Source organism: Ips typographus, linkage group LG7 (assembly GCF_016097725.1).
Source record: "Ips typographus isolate SLU linkage group LG7, UJ_Ityp_2.0, whole genome shotgun sequence".
Lineage (NCBI taxonomy): Eukaryota > Metazoa > Arthropoda > Insecta > Coleoptera > Curculionidae > Ips > Ips typographus.
In genome coordinates this window covers 5841405-5856051 of record NC_138428.1, presented here as the reverse complement: position 1 = coordinate 5856051, position 14647 = coordinate 5841405, and the positions used below count along the sequence as shown (strand labels likewise).

Sequence of the window (14647 nt, the reverse complement as noted above, 5' to 3'; positions counted from 1 at the left end):
GATAAAATGGACTGTAAAACCCACTTGGAGTGAGAAAATTACTGTTTTAAGCACATTTTTGGAATCCTCATTAAATTTCCTATCCAATAACCTGAAAAAACACCAGAAAATTTTATTTAGTCAGAGCGAAAAGCGGTGCATGTTAACGTTTGATCTGCCAGAAACACAGTTTGAAAGGACAGCCAGGAATAAAATGGCCTGTACAACCCACTTGGAGTGAGAAAATGACTGTTTTAAGCATATTTTTGGAATCCTCATTAAATTTCCTATCCAATAACCTGAAAAAACACCAGAAAATTTGGTACAGCCAGCGAGAAAAGCGGTGTCAAAGTTTGAACTGCCAGAAACACAGTTTGAAAGGACATTCAAGGATAAAATGGACTGTAAAACCCACTTGGAGTGAGAAAATGACTGTTTTAAGCATATTTTTGGAATCCTCAATAAATTTCCTATCCAATAACCTGAAAAAACACCAGAAAATTTGGTACAGCCAGCGAGAAAAGCGGTGTCAAAGTTTGAACTGCCAGAAACACAGTTTGAAAGGACATTCAAGGATAAAATGGACTTTAAAACCCACTTGGAGTGAGAAAATGACTGTTTTAAGCACATTTTTGGAATCCTCATTAAATTTCCTATCCAATAACCTGAAAAAAAAAACAGAAAATTTGGTACAGCCAGCGAGAAAAGCGGTGTCAAAGTTTGAACTGCCAGAAACACAGTTTGAAAGGACATTCAAGGATAAAATGGACTGTAAAACCCACTTGGAGTGAGAAAATGACTGTTTTAAGCACATTTTTGGAATCCTCATTAAATTTCCTATCCAATAACCTGAAAAAAAAAACAGAAAATTTGGTACAGCCAGCGAGAAAAGCGGTGTCAAAGTTTGAACTGCCAGAAACACAGTTTGAAAGGACATTCAAGGATAAAATGGACTGTAAAGTAAACTAAACTTTTACTAAAACAAACCAAGTGATGCTCTATCCTTGTTTTAATAATATATCTTTAAAATGTCGCTTATCTTTTGAAATTTTAAAGATATTTTAGATTTTAATTATACAATATGGTAAGTGACTTGTAATGATTTGGTTGGTTTTTGGTTTATTCCACATTTTTTTTGAGGTTAGGTGTTACTCACTTTTCCGTGTATCAAAACATGTCCATATGTTTACCTTAGGGGGTGATTACGTGTGATTTAAATCCGATTCGACGAGTCGATTTGATTACGTAAACTATTCATTGTTTGCCCCCCCTACCCCTCGCACTGTTTACAACCCCCGCGGGCAGGGGATGTTGCTAATCCAAAACCATTTAATTTACGGCCATATGACAATATATCAGAACTAACCACAAATGGCTGCATAATTATTAATGGGGCCCAAACAACCGGAACTACCAAACATTTGAGGCCGGAGGGGCTATTTTTAACAAAAATAGCACTGTTGCCAGACTTTAATCTGACGTTGTCAGATTTGGTTTTGTTGTATGTAAAGTAAGTTTGTGATTGGTCAAAAAAAGCAACCAATCTGAAAGCTGCTTTTTTTTTACCAATCACATGTTTCTGCTTTTTGGATTTTTAAGATTAACTATAGACATACCTCCACAATCCGGACACCCTGTACAATTCAGACTCAACTCAGTAATTCAGTTACTTAAGAATGTTGATTTGGTTAAGAAATGTCATTCCAGTGCGTCAACTGTCACAACTGACTTAAACGGCCATTTTGGTGGTCACATTTTCACGTTTTTCAAAGTCTTTCTGAGGAAATTCCGTAAAATCTCCACTAAACCGTCTCTTTTCAGTAATCCAACAAGTTTTAAAGGTTAATTTAAGTATTTACGGATAGAAAAGTAAACTAAGATGGCGTTTCGTGAATATTCATGGTAAAGTAGGCTGTGCATGCATATCATTTTCACTCACCATCAAGTGTGCTGGGAGAATCTGACGTAACTATGACGTAATTTGACAGTTGGTCAATATAATATTTTGTTCAATTACGTCATCGTGACGGCAAGTTTGCCACACATGCACCGCCTACTTTGGTGCTATTCAAGAAAAATTATTTTCGTTTTCAAGCTTCATGGAGCGAGCAGAGCATTTCTGACGTCACAATGACGTAATTTGACGGGCAAATTATCGTTTTGCCAAATGACGAGAAACATTTAAAAGAAGCGACATGGCAACGTAGCCTTAAAATGTCAGTCAACATGTGCAGCATTTGCACGAATCACAGTACAGAGTGGGCGAGTTTCTGATTGGTCAAAAAAGCAGAGCAAGCTGAAAGCTGCTTTTTTAACCAATCAGAAACTAATAGCCACTGTGTCAGTGAGGAAAAGTGCGTTTTTCCGCACGATCACTATAAAATAAGGACAGGCAGATGGATCGGGTTATTTCAGCCCTTACAGGAAAGGGCTGAAATAATCATCCTTTAACAACACATTAATAATAGGTTGGCGACACTGGAGCATCGTGGGAACGGCGACAAGTGCCGCCAACTGATTATATGTCGTCAAAGCGTGTGCCGCGTGGTCTACTGTTATTAAAGTTGGTATTCGTGCACGAACATTTTGACAAGAAGTCGCCCAAAATGAAGGGAATATCCCTAAAGGCATGTAAATACCCATGGAGTACGTTTATAGTTTCAAAAACGAAGGCATTTTAAATTTTTCAGGCATTTTTATTAAACACTTACAAAATCAATGTGGCATATCAAAGTTCATAGTTTACTAATAGAGGCACCTTAATCTGTTTAAAATGCCTTCAAAACAAAAGTCTCACAGAACTTAAACAATCATTCCAGGCATTTTAAAGTAAAAACCTTTTAAATAAAATCCTGTTACTTATGAATGACAGAATAATATTAAATCATGTTGGTGTTCTTGAAGTAATTTCTTGCTGATTATTGACTCAATCAAGAAAGCAATTAAAGATCTGTACTTTTGCTTACTAGTGAAAGCATTTTATTCTCTTTGAAATGCCTTCAAAACTGTATCAAATCTCACAATACTTAATCCATAATTCTAGGCATTTTAAAGTAAAAAACCTTTTAATGAAAATCCTACTTTTGAAAGGTATGTTTTTGATTGATTTCTCAATCAATCAAAACAACAATTACTAACATATTTGGAGCTTTTAAGAGGCTCAAAGTTGGTCAATTTCGAGCTAGAAAAAAGTCGACAGCGACACGCTCAGTAGTTTCGGTTAACTACTTAGAACGAGTTTTCGTCTGACACTAAATTTCCTGCTAAAATCCCCGGAGCCCGATAAATTGCGGCCGGCAAGGGCCACTAAAGTTGTTAAATGAATTTATGGCCGCTATATGTCGGACATTGGTCATTACGAAATTTACTGGCCCCCCGTATCTCACTTTTATCAAGAAAAATTCACCAGCTACGTGTCACTTTAATTTATAGTCGTTTCAAGGGCCCCAAAGTATGTCAAAGTAGGCCCAAAACAGTCAAAAATCATTCAGGAAGCTCTAAATAGGCCTCATTAATATCAAAAATTTGAAATGCCTCAACATTCTGCTTTTATTTGTGCAAAACTTAAAATGCCTCAGTTGTGAGGGTTTCAGCTGAATGTTGCTGTGCTGTGTGAAATTACTGTAACACTATTAAAATACCCAGGAACCACGTCTATTATCAAGTCCTTTGGTATAAATATGCTTTGCCAAAAAAAATTGCCAAAAGTGCACTTTTTGCAAAAATGACATTTTTTCAATCTTTCAACTATTGTAACTTTTTTATTTGAACTCTTATGGATTCCACTAAAACGCCGTTAGAAAGAGGATAAAAAATACTACAAAATGAGCCAAAACTGGCCTTTCTAGCTCTTCATGTTACCAAGATATTGAATTTCAAAAAATAGTAAAAAAAGACCATGACATTAAATTTTTTTGAAAAATGAAAAATTTTAAGGTGCTTTTTTTGTACTTATTTTAACTAATTTAAGGCCCCTTGGTATAAATATGCTCTTTGCTGTGCATTGGAACCCTCCTGGAGCAAAACAAAAAATTGCCAAAATTGCACTTTTTGCAATAATGGCATTTTTTTCAATTTTTGAACTATTGTAACTTTTTTATTTGAACTCTTATGGATTCCACTAAAACGCCGTTAGAAAGAGGATAAAAAATACTACAAAATGAACCAAAACTGGCCTTTCTAGCTCTTCATGTTACCAAGATATTGAATTTCAAAAAGTAGTAAAAAAAGACCATGACATTCTTTCAATTTTTTTGAAAAATGAAAAATTTTAAAGTGCTTTTTTTGTACTTATTTTACCTAATTTAAGACCTTTTGGTATAAATATGCTCTTTGTTGTGCATTGGAACCCTCCTGGAGCAAAACAAAAAATTGCCAAAATTGCACTTTTTGCAATAATGGCATTTTTTCAATCTTTGAACTATGGTAACTTTTTTATTTGAACTCTTATGGATTCCACTAAAACGCCGTTAGAAAGAGGATAAAAAATACTACAAAATGAGCCAAAACTGGCCTTTCTAGCTCTTCATGTTACCAAGATATTGAATTTCAAAAAGTAGTAAAAAAGACCATGACATTCAATTTTTTTGAAAAATTAAAAATTTTAAAGTCCTTTTTTTGTACTTGTTTTACCTAATTTAAGGCCTTTTGGTATAAATATGACTTTTGCGGTGCATTGGAACCCTCCTGGAGCAAAACAAAAAATTGCCAAAATTGCACTTTTTGCAATAATGGCATTTTTTCAATCTTTGAACTATGGTAACTTTTTTATTTGAACTCTTATGGATTCCACTAAAACGCCGCTAGAAAGAGGATAAAAAAAACTACAAAATGAGCCAAAACTGGCTTTTCTAGCTCTTCATGTTACCAAGATATTGAATTTCAAAAAGTAGTAAAAAAAGACCATGACATTAAATTTTTTTGAAAAATGAAAAATTTTAAGGTGCTTTTTTTGTACTTATTTTAACTAATTTAAGGCCCCTTGGTATAAATATGCTCTTTGCTGTGCATTGGAACCCTCCTGAAGCAAAACAAAAAGTTGCCAAAATTGCACTTTTTGCAATAATGGCATTTTTTTCAATTTTTGAACTATTGTATCTTATTTATTTGAACTCTTATGGATTCCACTAAAATGCCGTTAGAAAGAGGATAAAAAATACTACAAAATGAGCCAAAACTGGCCTTTCTAGCTCGTCATGTTACCAAGATATTGGATTTCAAAAAGTAGTAAAAAAAGGCCTTGACATTCTTTCAAATTTTTGAAAAATGAAAAATTTTAAAGTGCTTTTTTTGTACTTATTTTACCTAATTTAAGGCCCTTTGGTATAAATATGACTTTTTCTGTGCATTGGAACCCTCCTGGAGCAAAACAAAAAATTGCCAAAATTGCACTTTTTGCAATAATGGCATTTTTCCAATTTTTGAACTATTGTAACTTTTTTATTTGAACTCTTATGGATTCCACTAAAACGCCGCTAGAAAGAGGATATAAAATACTACAAAATGAGCCAAAACTGGCCTTTCTAGCTCGTCATGTTACCAAGATATTGAATTTCAAAAAATAGTAAAAAAAGACCATGACATTCAATTTTTTTGAAAAATTAAAAATTTTAAGGTGCTTTTTTTGTACTTGTTTTACCTAATTTAAGGCCCTTTGGTATAAATATGTCTTTTGCTGTGCATTGGAACCCTCCTGGAGCAAAACAAAAAATTGCCAAAATTGCACTTTTTGCAATAATGGCATTTTTTTCACTTTTTGAACTATTGTAACTTTTTTATTTGAACTCTTATGGATTCTACCAAAATACCGTTAGAAAGAGGATAAAAAATACTACAAAATGAGTCGAAACTGGCCTTTCTAGCTCTTCACGTTACCAAGATATTGAATTTCAAAAAGTAGTAAAAAAAGACCAAGGCAATCAATTTTTTTGAAAAATGAAAAATTTGAAAGTGCTTTTTTTGTACTTATTTTACCTAATTTAAGACCTTTTGGTATAAATATGCTCTTTGCTGTGCATTGGAACCCTCCTGGAGCAAAACAAAAAATTGCCAAAATTGCACTTTTTGCAATAATGGCATTTTTTTCAATTTTTGAACTATTGTAACTTTTTTATTTAAACTCTTATGGATTCCACTAAAACGCTGTTAGAAAGAGGATAAAAAATACTACAAAATGAGCCTAAACAAAAAATTGCCAAAATTGCACTTTTTAGAAAAATAGCATTTTGTCAATTTTTGAACTATTGTAACTTTTTTTATTTAAACTCTTATAAATACATGACCAAAACAACATTTATGTGCTGTTTTGAATTTTTGTAGTAAAATGCCTTAAAAACCAGGTTAAAATGACTGTTATTAGGTTAAATTAAAATTGCTTTGTTTGTTTCAAAAAATGCTTACAGAACAACCTTGAAGGCATTTTACAGATTAAAATGTATTTTTGTGTTTACTTTTGGACTTGCAATTTAAATGTCGGTGTGAATTGCAGGATGATTTCTCTGCCAACCCCTTCGAGTTTTAATTGAACGAATGAATAATTAAAGCACATTTTTTGTTTTTTTTTTAAAAAGGTGACATTGCTGAGTGGGGGAGGTGTTAAAGCTAGAAAAGACAATATGAGGGGAGAGAGGGGTCAATCAGCTGTGGTTTGCCAACTGTCCCCCTCAACCTTTCAGACTTTTACTATTCCAACAACAAGTGAGGGAAACATTTGTTTTTTGGGGAAAATCGCAGAAACTGGGCTATTATAAAATCGGTCTGTCCCCGCCCCCCTCGCGTCCCTGGCCAATCATCTAGTGCGCCGTATCGATCGGACACGTCATTTCCTTTTGCCCCGAGCCGACGCCATTTTACCCCCACCACGGTCGGGGAAAAGGTTCGTTGAATTTTCCGACGTCCAGTGGTCCAAAATTCATCCCCCTCGCACGCTTTTCACTACCCTCCCTCCCCACCAACATTTTCTCACCCCCCCCCTTTTTCGTTTAAACCCCCTAAATTAACTAACTTGAAGGTGAAAATTGTTTTTTTCGTTCTTACGTGAAAAGTGACATTGTCCTTAAGGGCTTCAAGGTTCAGACCACTGTCTCGCAGGTATATTCAACGTGAAAGTTTTGAACAGATTTGATTGAAAGGGCATTTTCGAGTCGACAGCCCTTGACTCTTTGACGTTGACGTTTTTAAAGGAAAAACACCCTAATAAATTATTTAGGGACCCTAAATGAGTCATTTCCCTAATAAAGTTGCAAAAAGTGTGTAATTAGGATTTACTCTAATATAATTTCATAGTACTGACCCTAATTACAATCAGTTAAATATTTAGGGATACCAACTCTAAAAAGTATTTTCAGTTTAATTACAACATTAATATGGTAATTAGGGGCTAAACTGAAGCTTGAAAACTTCTTAATTAATTAATTAACATAAGGCAAAGGTTAATTTAACAGAATTTCTAAATTAATTAGGGTCCATAATTTCAGTGTTTTACACTGTTGTGGTGAATCAATCTAGTTTGAAATTATAAGTAAAATAATTTAGGGTCAGATTAGGTAATTCAAAAAGTAATTTTCTACTCCTAATTACTGTATCCTAATTTGATTATAATTATTTTCTAATTAATTTATTAGGGATGTTACTTAAAGATCACTTACCCCCTTTTCCAATTTTTTGACAACAAATTGAGTTAATCGAAACCGGGAAAATTCGGTTTTTAGGGCACGTGCCACTATTTGCGGTGGAGAGGGGGCGCACGTGTCGAACAAATTGCGCTTTTTCCTGTTTTCTAATTTAATTACTTCCCCTTCCCCGCAAACCTTTTTCCGTAAGTTTGAGGTTGGAAATTAATATTAGTGCGTCAAGTAGGGGGAGGGTGGTGTAATCCCGTCTTGTTACCAATAAAGGAAACGTCAAAATATCAAGTTAGACGCACCCCTTTTTGCCCCCGCTACCCCCCTTAAGAAATTACGATCAGACACTAAACAAATTATTTCCATATCACTTAGTGGCACGTGTCTACTAGGATACGCACGTGCAGAAAATTGTTGCGGATCCGGTGTCTCTCTGTAAAGTGTATTAAGTTCTCGATAGAGGGAAAGTTTGATTTTTTTTTGGGACACCTTAATGTGCTGTACAGGGTGAGCTAGAATTCTAATTCAGAGTGTTTGTTTCAGAGTCGAATACTGGAAGATGCGTCCATTATGTGCAACTCCTGGTCACCCAGACATAACGTAAGTCTATTTCTTCACAACATTCTGTTAAATTTTGTTTGAACCTGAATAACTGTCTTATTTGACTGACATGGTATAGACTTTTATATGTCAATGGATAGCCAGTGAAATGGGCTTTTGAAAGATATGACTATTTTGATTGTTGACTTATATGGTTCGCCTGCTAGAAGGCGTTAAAGTTGACCGATTCAATTTTCCTGCAGTGTTTTATTTGAACCCAAATAACTACCTTATTTGATTGGCTTAGTAAGGACTTTAATATGTCAATGGATAGCCAGTGAAATGGGCTTTCTAAAAATATGACTACATTGATTGATGACTTGAATCGTTTGCCTGCTAGAAGGCGTTAAAGTTGACCAATGTTTTCTGTTCAAGTTTTCTGCAGTGTTTTGTTTAAACCCAAATAACTACCTTATTTGACTGGTATAGTATAGACTTTTATATGTCGATGGAAAGCGAGTGAAATGGGCTTTCCAAAGATATGGCTACATTGATTAATGACTTGAATCGTTTGCCTGCTAGAAGACGTCAAATTTGACCAATGTTTTCTGTTCAATTTTTCTGCAGTGTTTTGTTTGAACCCAAATAACCACCTTATTTGACTGGCTTAGTAAGGACTTTTATATGTCGATGGAAAGCGAGTGAAATGGGCTTTCCAAAGATATGGCTACTTTGATTAATGACTTGAATCGTTTGCCCGCTAGAAGACGTCAAAGTTGACCAATGTTTTCTGTTCAATTTTTCTGCAGTGTTTTGATTGAACCCAAATAACTTCCTTATTTGACTGGCATGGTAAGGACTTTTATATGTCAATGGATAGCCAGCGAAATGGGCTTTCCAAAGATATGGATAAATGAATAGATAATTTGAATCGTGTGACCGCTAGAGGGCGTCAAAGTTGACAAATTATCTGTTCATTGTTTATGCACTTTTTTGTTTGAAACTGGATTATTTGGTCTTTTATACATCTATAGATGAAAAAACGTCACTTTTGAAGCTCCCAACTGTAAAATAGCCTTAAAAATGGGACGTTCTGTAAATTATCTGTAATCAACATCGTTTGGAGAAGCTCTCCAAGTAAAACCTTTATTTCTTTCCCTTTGATTCCCCTCCCTTTTCCGAGGCCAAAGCACTAAAACCGCTTTGATCTAAACTATCCATAATTACAACAAAACAGCGGCAATTATAAGAAAAAAATACGTTCTTTTATGATTCCCCTTAATAATAGCTCATTATTATTTCTAGAAATATTGACTAACATCCTGCTCCCATCGGTAATTCCCACAATTTATTTAAATATCAGACTGCCAAAGGGGTGGGGGTGGGTTCGAGGCAAAATTATACCTTTATGTTGTCTTATAAACAAAAATGCTAAAAGCACCCTTTAAAAAAAAAAGAGTGGGAACAATTTCCAAATGGAAATCATCAAAAATCATTTAAGAGACAGATAAAGGGGACTTTAAAACGTCTAAAGTGGAATTAAGAGATTTTAAACATAAAGCTTAAAATTTTGAGAGATGTTTGACGATGAGGGGTTTAGAGTGTGGGAGAGGGGGTTGAAAGTACGAAAACACGGGGATAAGGGTGGTCGGAGTTAGTTCTTAGGGCTCATTTATAATTCATTCGTCCCACTGTTTCGCCATCGACAAAGCAGTAGCGGGGTCGTTGCCATTTTATGTTTTTTAATGACAATTTGATTGTGAACTGAAATTAACGTAAATAAGAACGAAAATCGTTTGCCATTAATTTCGATTGCAACGGCAACTACCGTTACAATGCTAAAGTGTTTTATGCCAATTTCGACTGTGTGAACCAGATTTTAAATTTTGTACTTAAAAAATGTAAATTTTAACAGGAAACTAGTAAATAAGAATCAAAATATCCTTACCTTACAGAAATGGGTTATATTATACAGAATACTAGTGGCCGAATTTTCGAAATACTACTTTGTCTTTTAAAAAATGTTAGGGACTTCCAAGGAGTCACTTAAAAGTGTCAGAAACCCTTAAAAAGTCACTTAAATCTGCCAGAGGCCTCTAAAAGTCCCAAACAACTTTAAAAAGTAATTAGAATCTATCAGAGACCCTTGAAAGTTATTTTAAGTGTTCAAATCGTTCCAAATGCCAGAGACTTTAAAAGAGTCACTTAAAAGTGAAAAAAGTCTCTAAAACCTATTTGACAATTCCTGAGGCTTCTAAATACTTCTATAAAAGTGTCAGAAACCTTTAAAAAGTCACTTAAACGTTCCAAAGTCCCCTTAAAGTGTCAGAAGCTTATAAATACTACTCTAACCTCTCAAGAGTCTTTTAAAAAATGTTAGGGACCTCCAAGGAGTAAGTTAAAAGTGTCAGAAACCCTAAAAAAGTTACTTGAATGTGCCAGAGGCCTCTAAAAGTTCCAAAGAACTTTAAAAAGTAATTAGAATGTATTAGAGACCTTCCAAAGTTATTTCAAGTGTTCAAATCCGCTGAGTTCTACTTTAACTTTTCAAGAGTCACTTTAAAGTGAAAGAAGTCTCTAAAACCTATTTGACAATTCCTGAGGCTTCTAAATACTTCTATAAAAGTGTCAGAAACCTTTAAAAAGTCACTTGAACGTTCCAAAGACACTTTAAAGTGTCAGAAGGTTATAAATACTACTCTAACCTCTCAAGAGTCTTTTAAAAAATGTTAGGGACCTCCAAGGAGTCACTTAAAAGTGTCAGAAACAGTTAAAAAGTTACTTGAATATGCCAGAGAACCCTAAAAGTCTCAAATAACTTTAAAAAGTAATTAGAATGTATTAGAGGCCTTCCAAAGTTATTTCAAGTGTTCAAATCCGCTGAGTTCTACTTCAACTTTTCAAGAGTCACTTTAAAGTGAAAGAAGTCTCTAAAACCTATTTGACAATTCCTGAGGCTTCTAAATACTTCTATAAAAGTGTCAGAAACCTTTAAAAAGTCACTTAAATGTTCCAAAGTCCCCTTAAAGTGTCAGAAGCTTATAAATACTACTCTAACCTCTCAAGAGTCTTTTAAAAAATGTTAGGGACCTCCAAGGAGTCAGTTAAAAGTGTCAGAAACCCTTAAAAATGTCACTTGAATGTGCCAGAGGGCTCTAAAAGTCTCAAATAACTTTAAAAAGTAATTAGAATGTATTAGAGACTTTTTAAAGTTATTTCAAGTGTTCAAATCCGCTGAGTTCTACTTTAACTTCACTTTAAAGTGAAAGAAGTCTCTAAAACCTATTTGACAATTCCGGAGGCTTCTAAATACTTCTATAAAAGTGTTAGAAACCTTTAAAAAGTCACTTAAAGGTTCCAAAGACCCTTTAAAGTGTCAGAAGCTTATAAATACTACTCTAACCTCTCAAGAGTCTTTTAAAAAATGTTAGGGACCTCTAAGGAGTCACTTAAAAGTGTCAGAAACCCTTAAAAATGTCACTTGAATGTGCCAGAGGGCTCTAAAAGTCTCAAATAACTTTTAAAAGTAATTAGAATGTATCAGAGACCCCCCTGAAAGTTATTTTTTTAAGTGTTCAAATCCGCTGAGTTTTACTTTAACTTTTCAAGAGTCATTTAATAACGCCAGAGACTTTCAACGAGTCACTTAAACGTTCCAAAGACCCTTTCAAGTGTCAAAAAGCTGTGAAAATCACTTAAAAGTGTCAAAAGCCTCTAAAACGTCACATTAAAGTGTCAGAGACCTCTGAGAGTCATTTAAAAGTGCCACAGGGCTTTAAAATTTTACTGGAATCAGCCAGAAACTCTTTAAAGACATATTTAAGTGTTTGAAGCCTAAAAATTCTATTTCAACGTGTCAAGAGTCTTTGAAAAATCCTAAAGAGTTTCAAATAGTCATTTAAATCTGCCAGAAGCCTCTAAATACTACTTTCAGAAATACTTTAAAATGCCTGAAGAGTGTAAAAGTCACTTGTAAGTCTCACAGGCATCAGAAGCTTCTAAATACAATTTTATAACTTTTCAAGTGGTTTTAAAAATGTCAGAAGTCCCAGACAGAAGAAAATCTGGGCCACCCTGTATATGCAATTTTTTTTTTAAAACAGGTAACTGTTTTACCGGTTCTTATCAGATTTTGTAGCGATAAATTTGACCACAAACAGTTAATGAAACGAGATTTCAGTAGGTTCATAATCCTGGCTAATAATCGGGGAGAATGGGTCCAGAAAGTATCCAGATTCGCCCCTCCGGTTGCAACAAGACAAATGAGGGTTGCAGACCTAACCTTTAAATAAAACCGGGCAGTCTCGTGATAAATCTACCCCTCCGGCAAAACTAACGAGCAGGCAATGGAATTAGGGCGATTATCACTTGTCACGGTTACCATAACTCTTCATCTGTTTTCAAGGTAGACTGGATGCAAGCGACAAGCCTGATTGCCACACCATTTGTCTGGAAAGGCGATTTAATTTGCCTCTTTGGGGGGGGATTGTTTCAGGAAATTACAGCTCATTTTCATGATGAGTTATTTAAAGTTTGAGGGTTCAAATTGGCTTGCAAAATATTGTCCGCCTAATCGGATTCCCCGTAAACATTCTGAGTAACAGCAAGCAAAAATAGACCGTAACGAAATCGGCTGTGTAATTTTTAATGTAATTTCAGCTTAAATACTTGAACAAACTGTTTGGTCTTTAACCTGACAATTTTGTCAGCAATTTAGGCTTCATTAATTCTGTTGGCGCAATTAATGTTTCAAGACTGTATTAATAATGCAAACGAACGCAATAATTTCTAATTAAACCACTCAAAAATGAACGAAAAGTTCCGGAAAAGCGTACCCTTGTAACGCTTTTTTAAACAGTTCAAAGGGACGTTAGTAGTAATTTTAAAAAAATAGTACAAGGCACGCAAGAAGGGCCAAAAATTATCATATTTAATGCTGAAAGGGCAGGAGGGGGGAAGTAAAAACTTAGTTGCATACATTTTACGTTACGTCGGCCTCATTCATGGCACACGTAATAACCTCGAACGAGTTGTTTAAATATTCAGGAATTTTATGAAAAATTACCGGTTTACCCGGACGTGTGTGCAAGTATCAACAGGTGTGAACGCGCCCTTTAAACATTAAACACCCATTAATACCATTTTAGTAAGGAATTTTTACTTTAAAAAGTGACGCCCTCTAGCGCCCAAACGGTGAAAACTACACCATTTTTGAAACATTTTTGAAAAGACGGTTTTTTTTGTTTTTAGTGTTATTTGGGCGTACGACTCGACATAACCGTGTTATTTAATGTGAAAACATAAAATCACATATTTTTTGGCACTCGTTGCTTTGGCCCTAAATTACTCCCTTTTTTGAGAAGTTACGTCAAAATGTCATTGAAAACAAAAGATAGAGCAGATTTCAAGCTTTCCAAAAATATCCCCCCATGAGTTGATTGATTATACCGTTTGGCCGCTAGAGGACGTCAAAATTTTCTTCACCATAAAATCACATAGTTTTTGACACTCGTTGCTTTGACCCTAAATTACTCCCTTATTTGACAAGTTACGATAAAATGTCATAGAAAACAAAAGATAGAGCAGTTTTCAAGCTTTCCAAAAATATCCCCCCATGTGTTGATTGATCACACCGTTTGGCCGCTAGATGGCGTCAAAATTCCTTCAACATAAAATCACATAGTTTTTGACACTCGTTGCTTTGACCCTAAATTACTCCTTTATTTGACAAGTTACGATAAAATGTCATAGAAAACAAAAGATAGAGCAGATTTCAAGCTTTCCAAAAATATCCCCCCATGAGTTGATTGATTATACCGTTTGGCCGCTAGAGGACGTCAAATTTTTCTTCACCATAAAATCACATAGTTTTTGACACTCGTTGCTTTGACCCTAAACTACTCCCTTATTTGACAAGGTACGTCAAAATGTCATAGAAAACAAAAGATAGAGCAGATTTCAAGCTTTCCAAAAATATCCCCCCATGAGTTGATTGATTATACCGTTTGGCCGTTAGAGGGCGTCGAAATTCTTTCACCATAAAATCACATAGTTTTTGACACTCGTTGCTTTGACCCTAAATTACTTCCTTATTATTTAACAAGTTACAAAAAAATTTTATGTTATGTTATGTTATTTAACTTGTCATAACATATTTATTTATGCTTCAATAATCCATATACTCTCATAGTAGATATTTTTATAAATTTCATAAAATCACATATTTTTTGGCACTCGTTGCTTTGATCCTAAATTACTCCCTTATTTGAGAAGTTACGTCAAAATGTCATAAAAAACAAAAGATAGAACAGATTTCAGGCTTTCCAAAAATATCCCCCCATGTGTTGATTGATCACACCGTTTGGCCGCTAGATGGCGTCAAAATTCCTTCAACATAAAATCACATAGTTTTTGACACTCGTTGCTTTGATCCTAAATTACTCCCTTATTTGACAAGTTACGTCAAAATGTCATAGAAAACAAAAGATAGAGCAGTTTTCAAGCTT

General features: G+C 34.6%; 1 protein-coding gene across 3 annotated transcripts in view; it reads left to right on the top strand.

Moving 5' to 3' along the window:
• Window positions 1-14647, top strand: part of acj6 (abnormal chemosensory protein 6) — a 40422-nt gene that overhangs the window by 16934 nt on the left and 8841 nt on the right. For all 3 annotated transcript variants that reach the window (XM_081983986.1, XM_081983985.1, XM_081983984.1), the window contains exon 2: window positions 8145-8201. In XM_081983986.1, the coding sequence (XP_081840112.1) occupies window positions 8145-8201 (57 nt within the window). The remainder of the gene's footprint in view (window positions 1-8144; window positions 8202-14647) is intronic.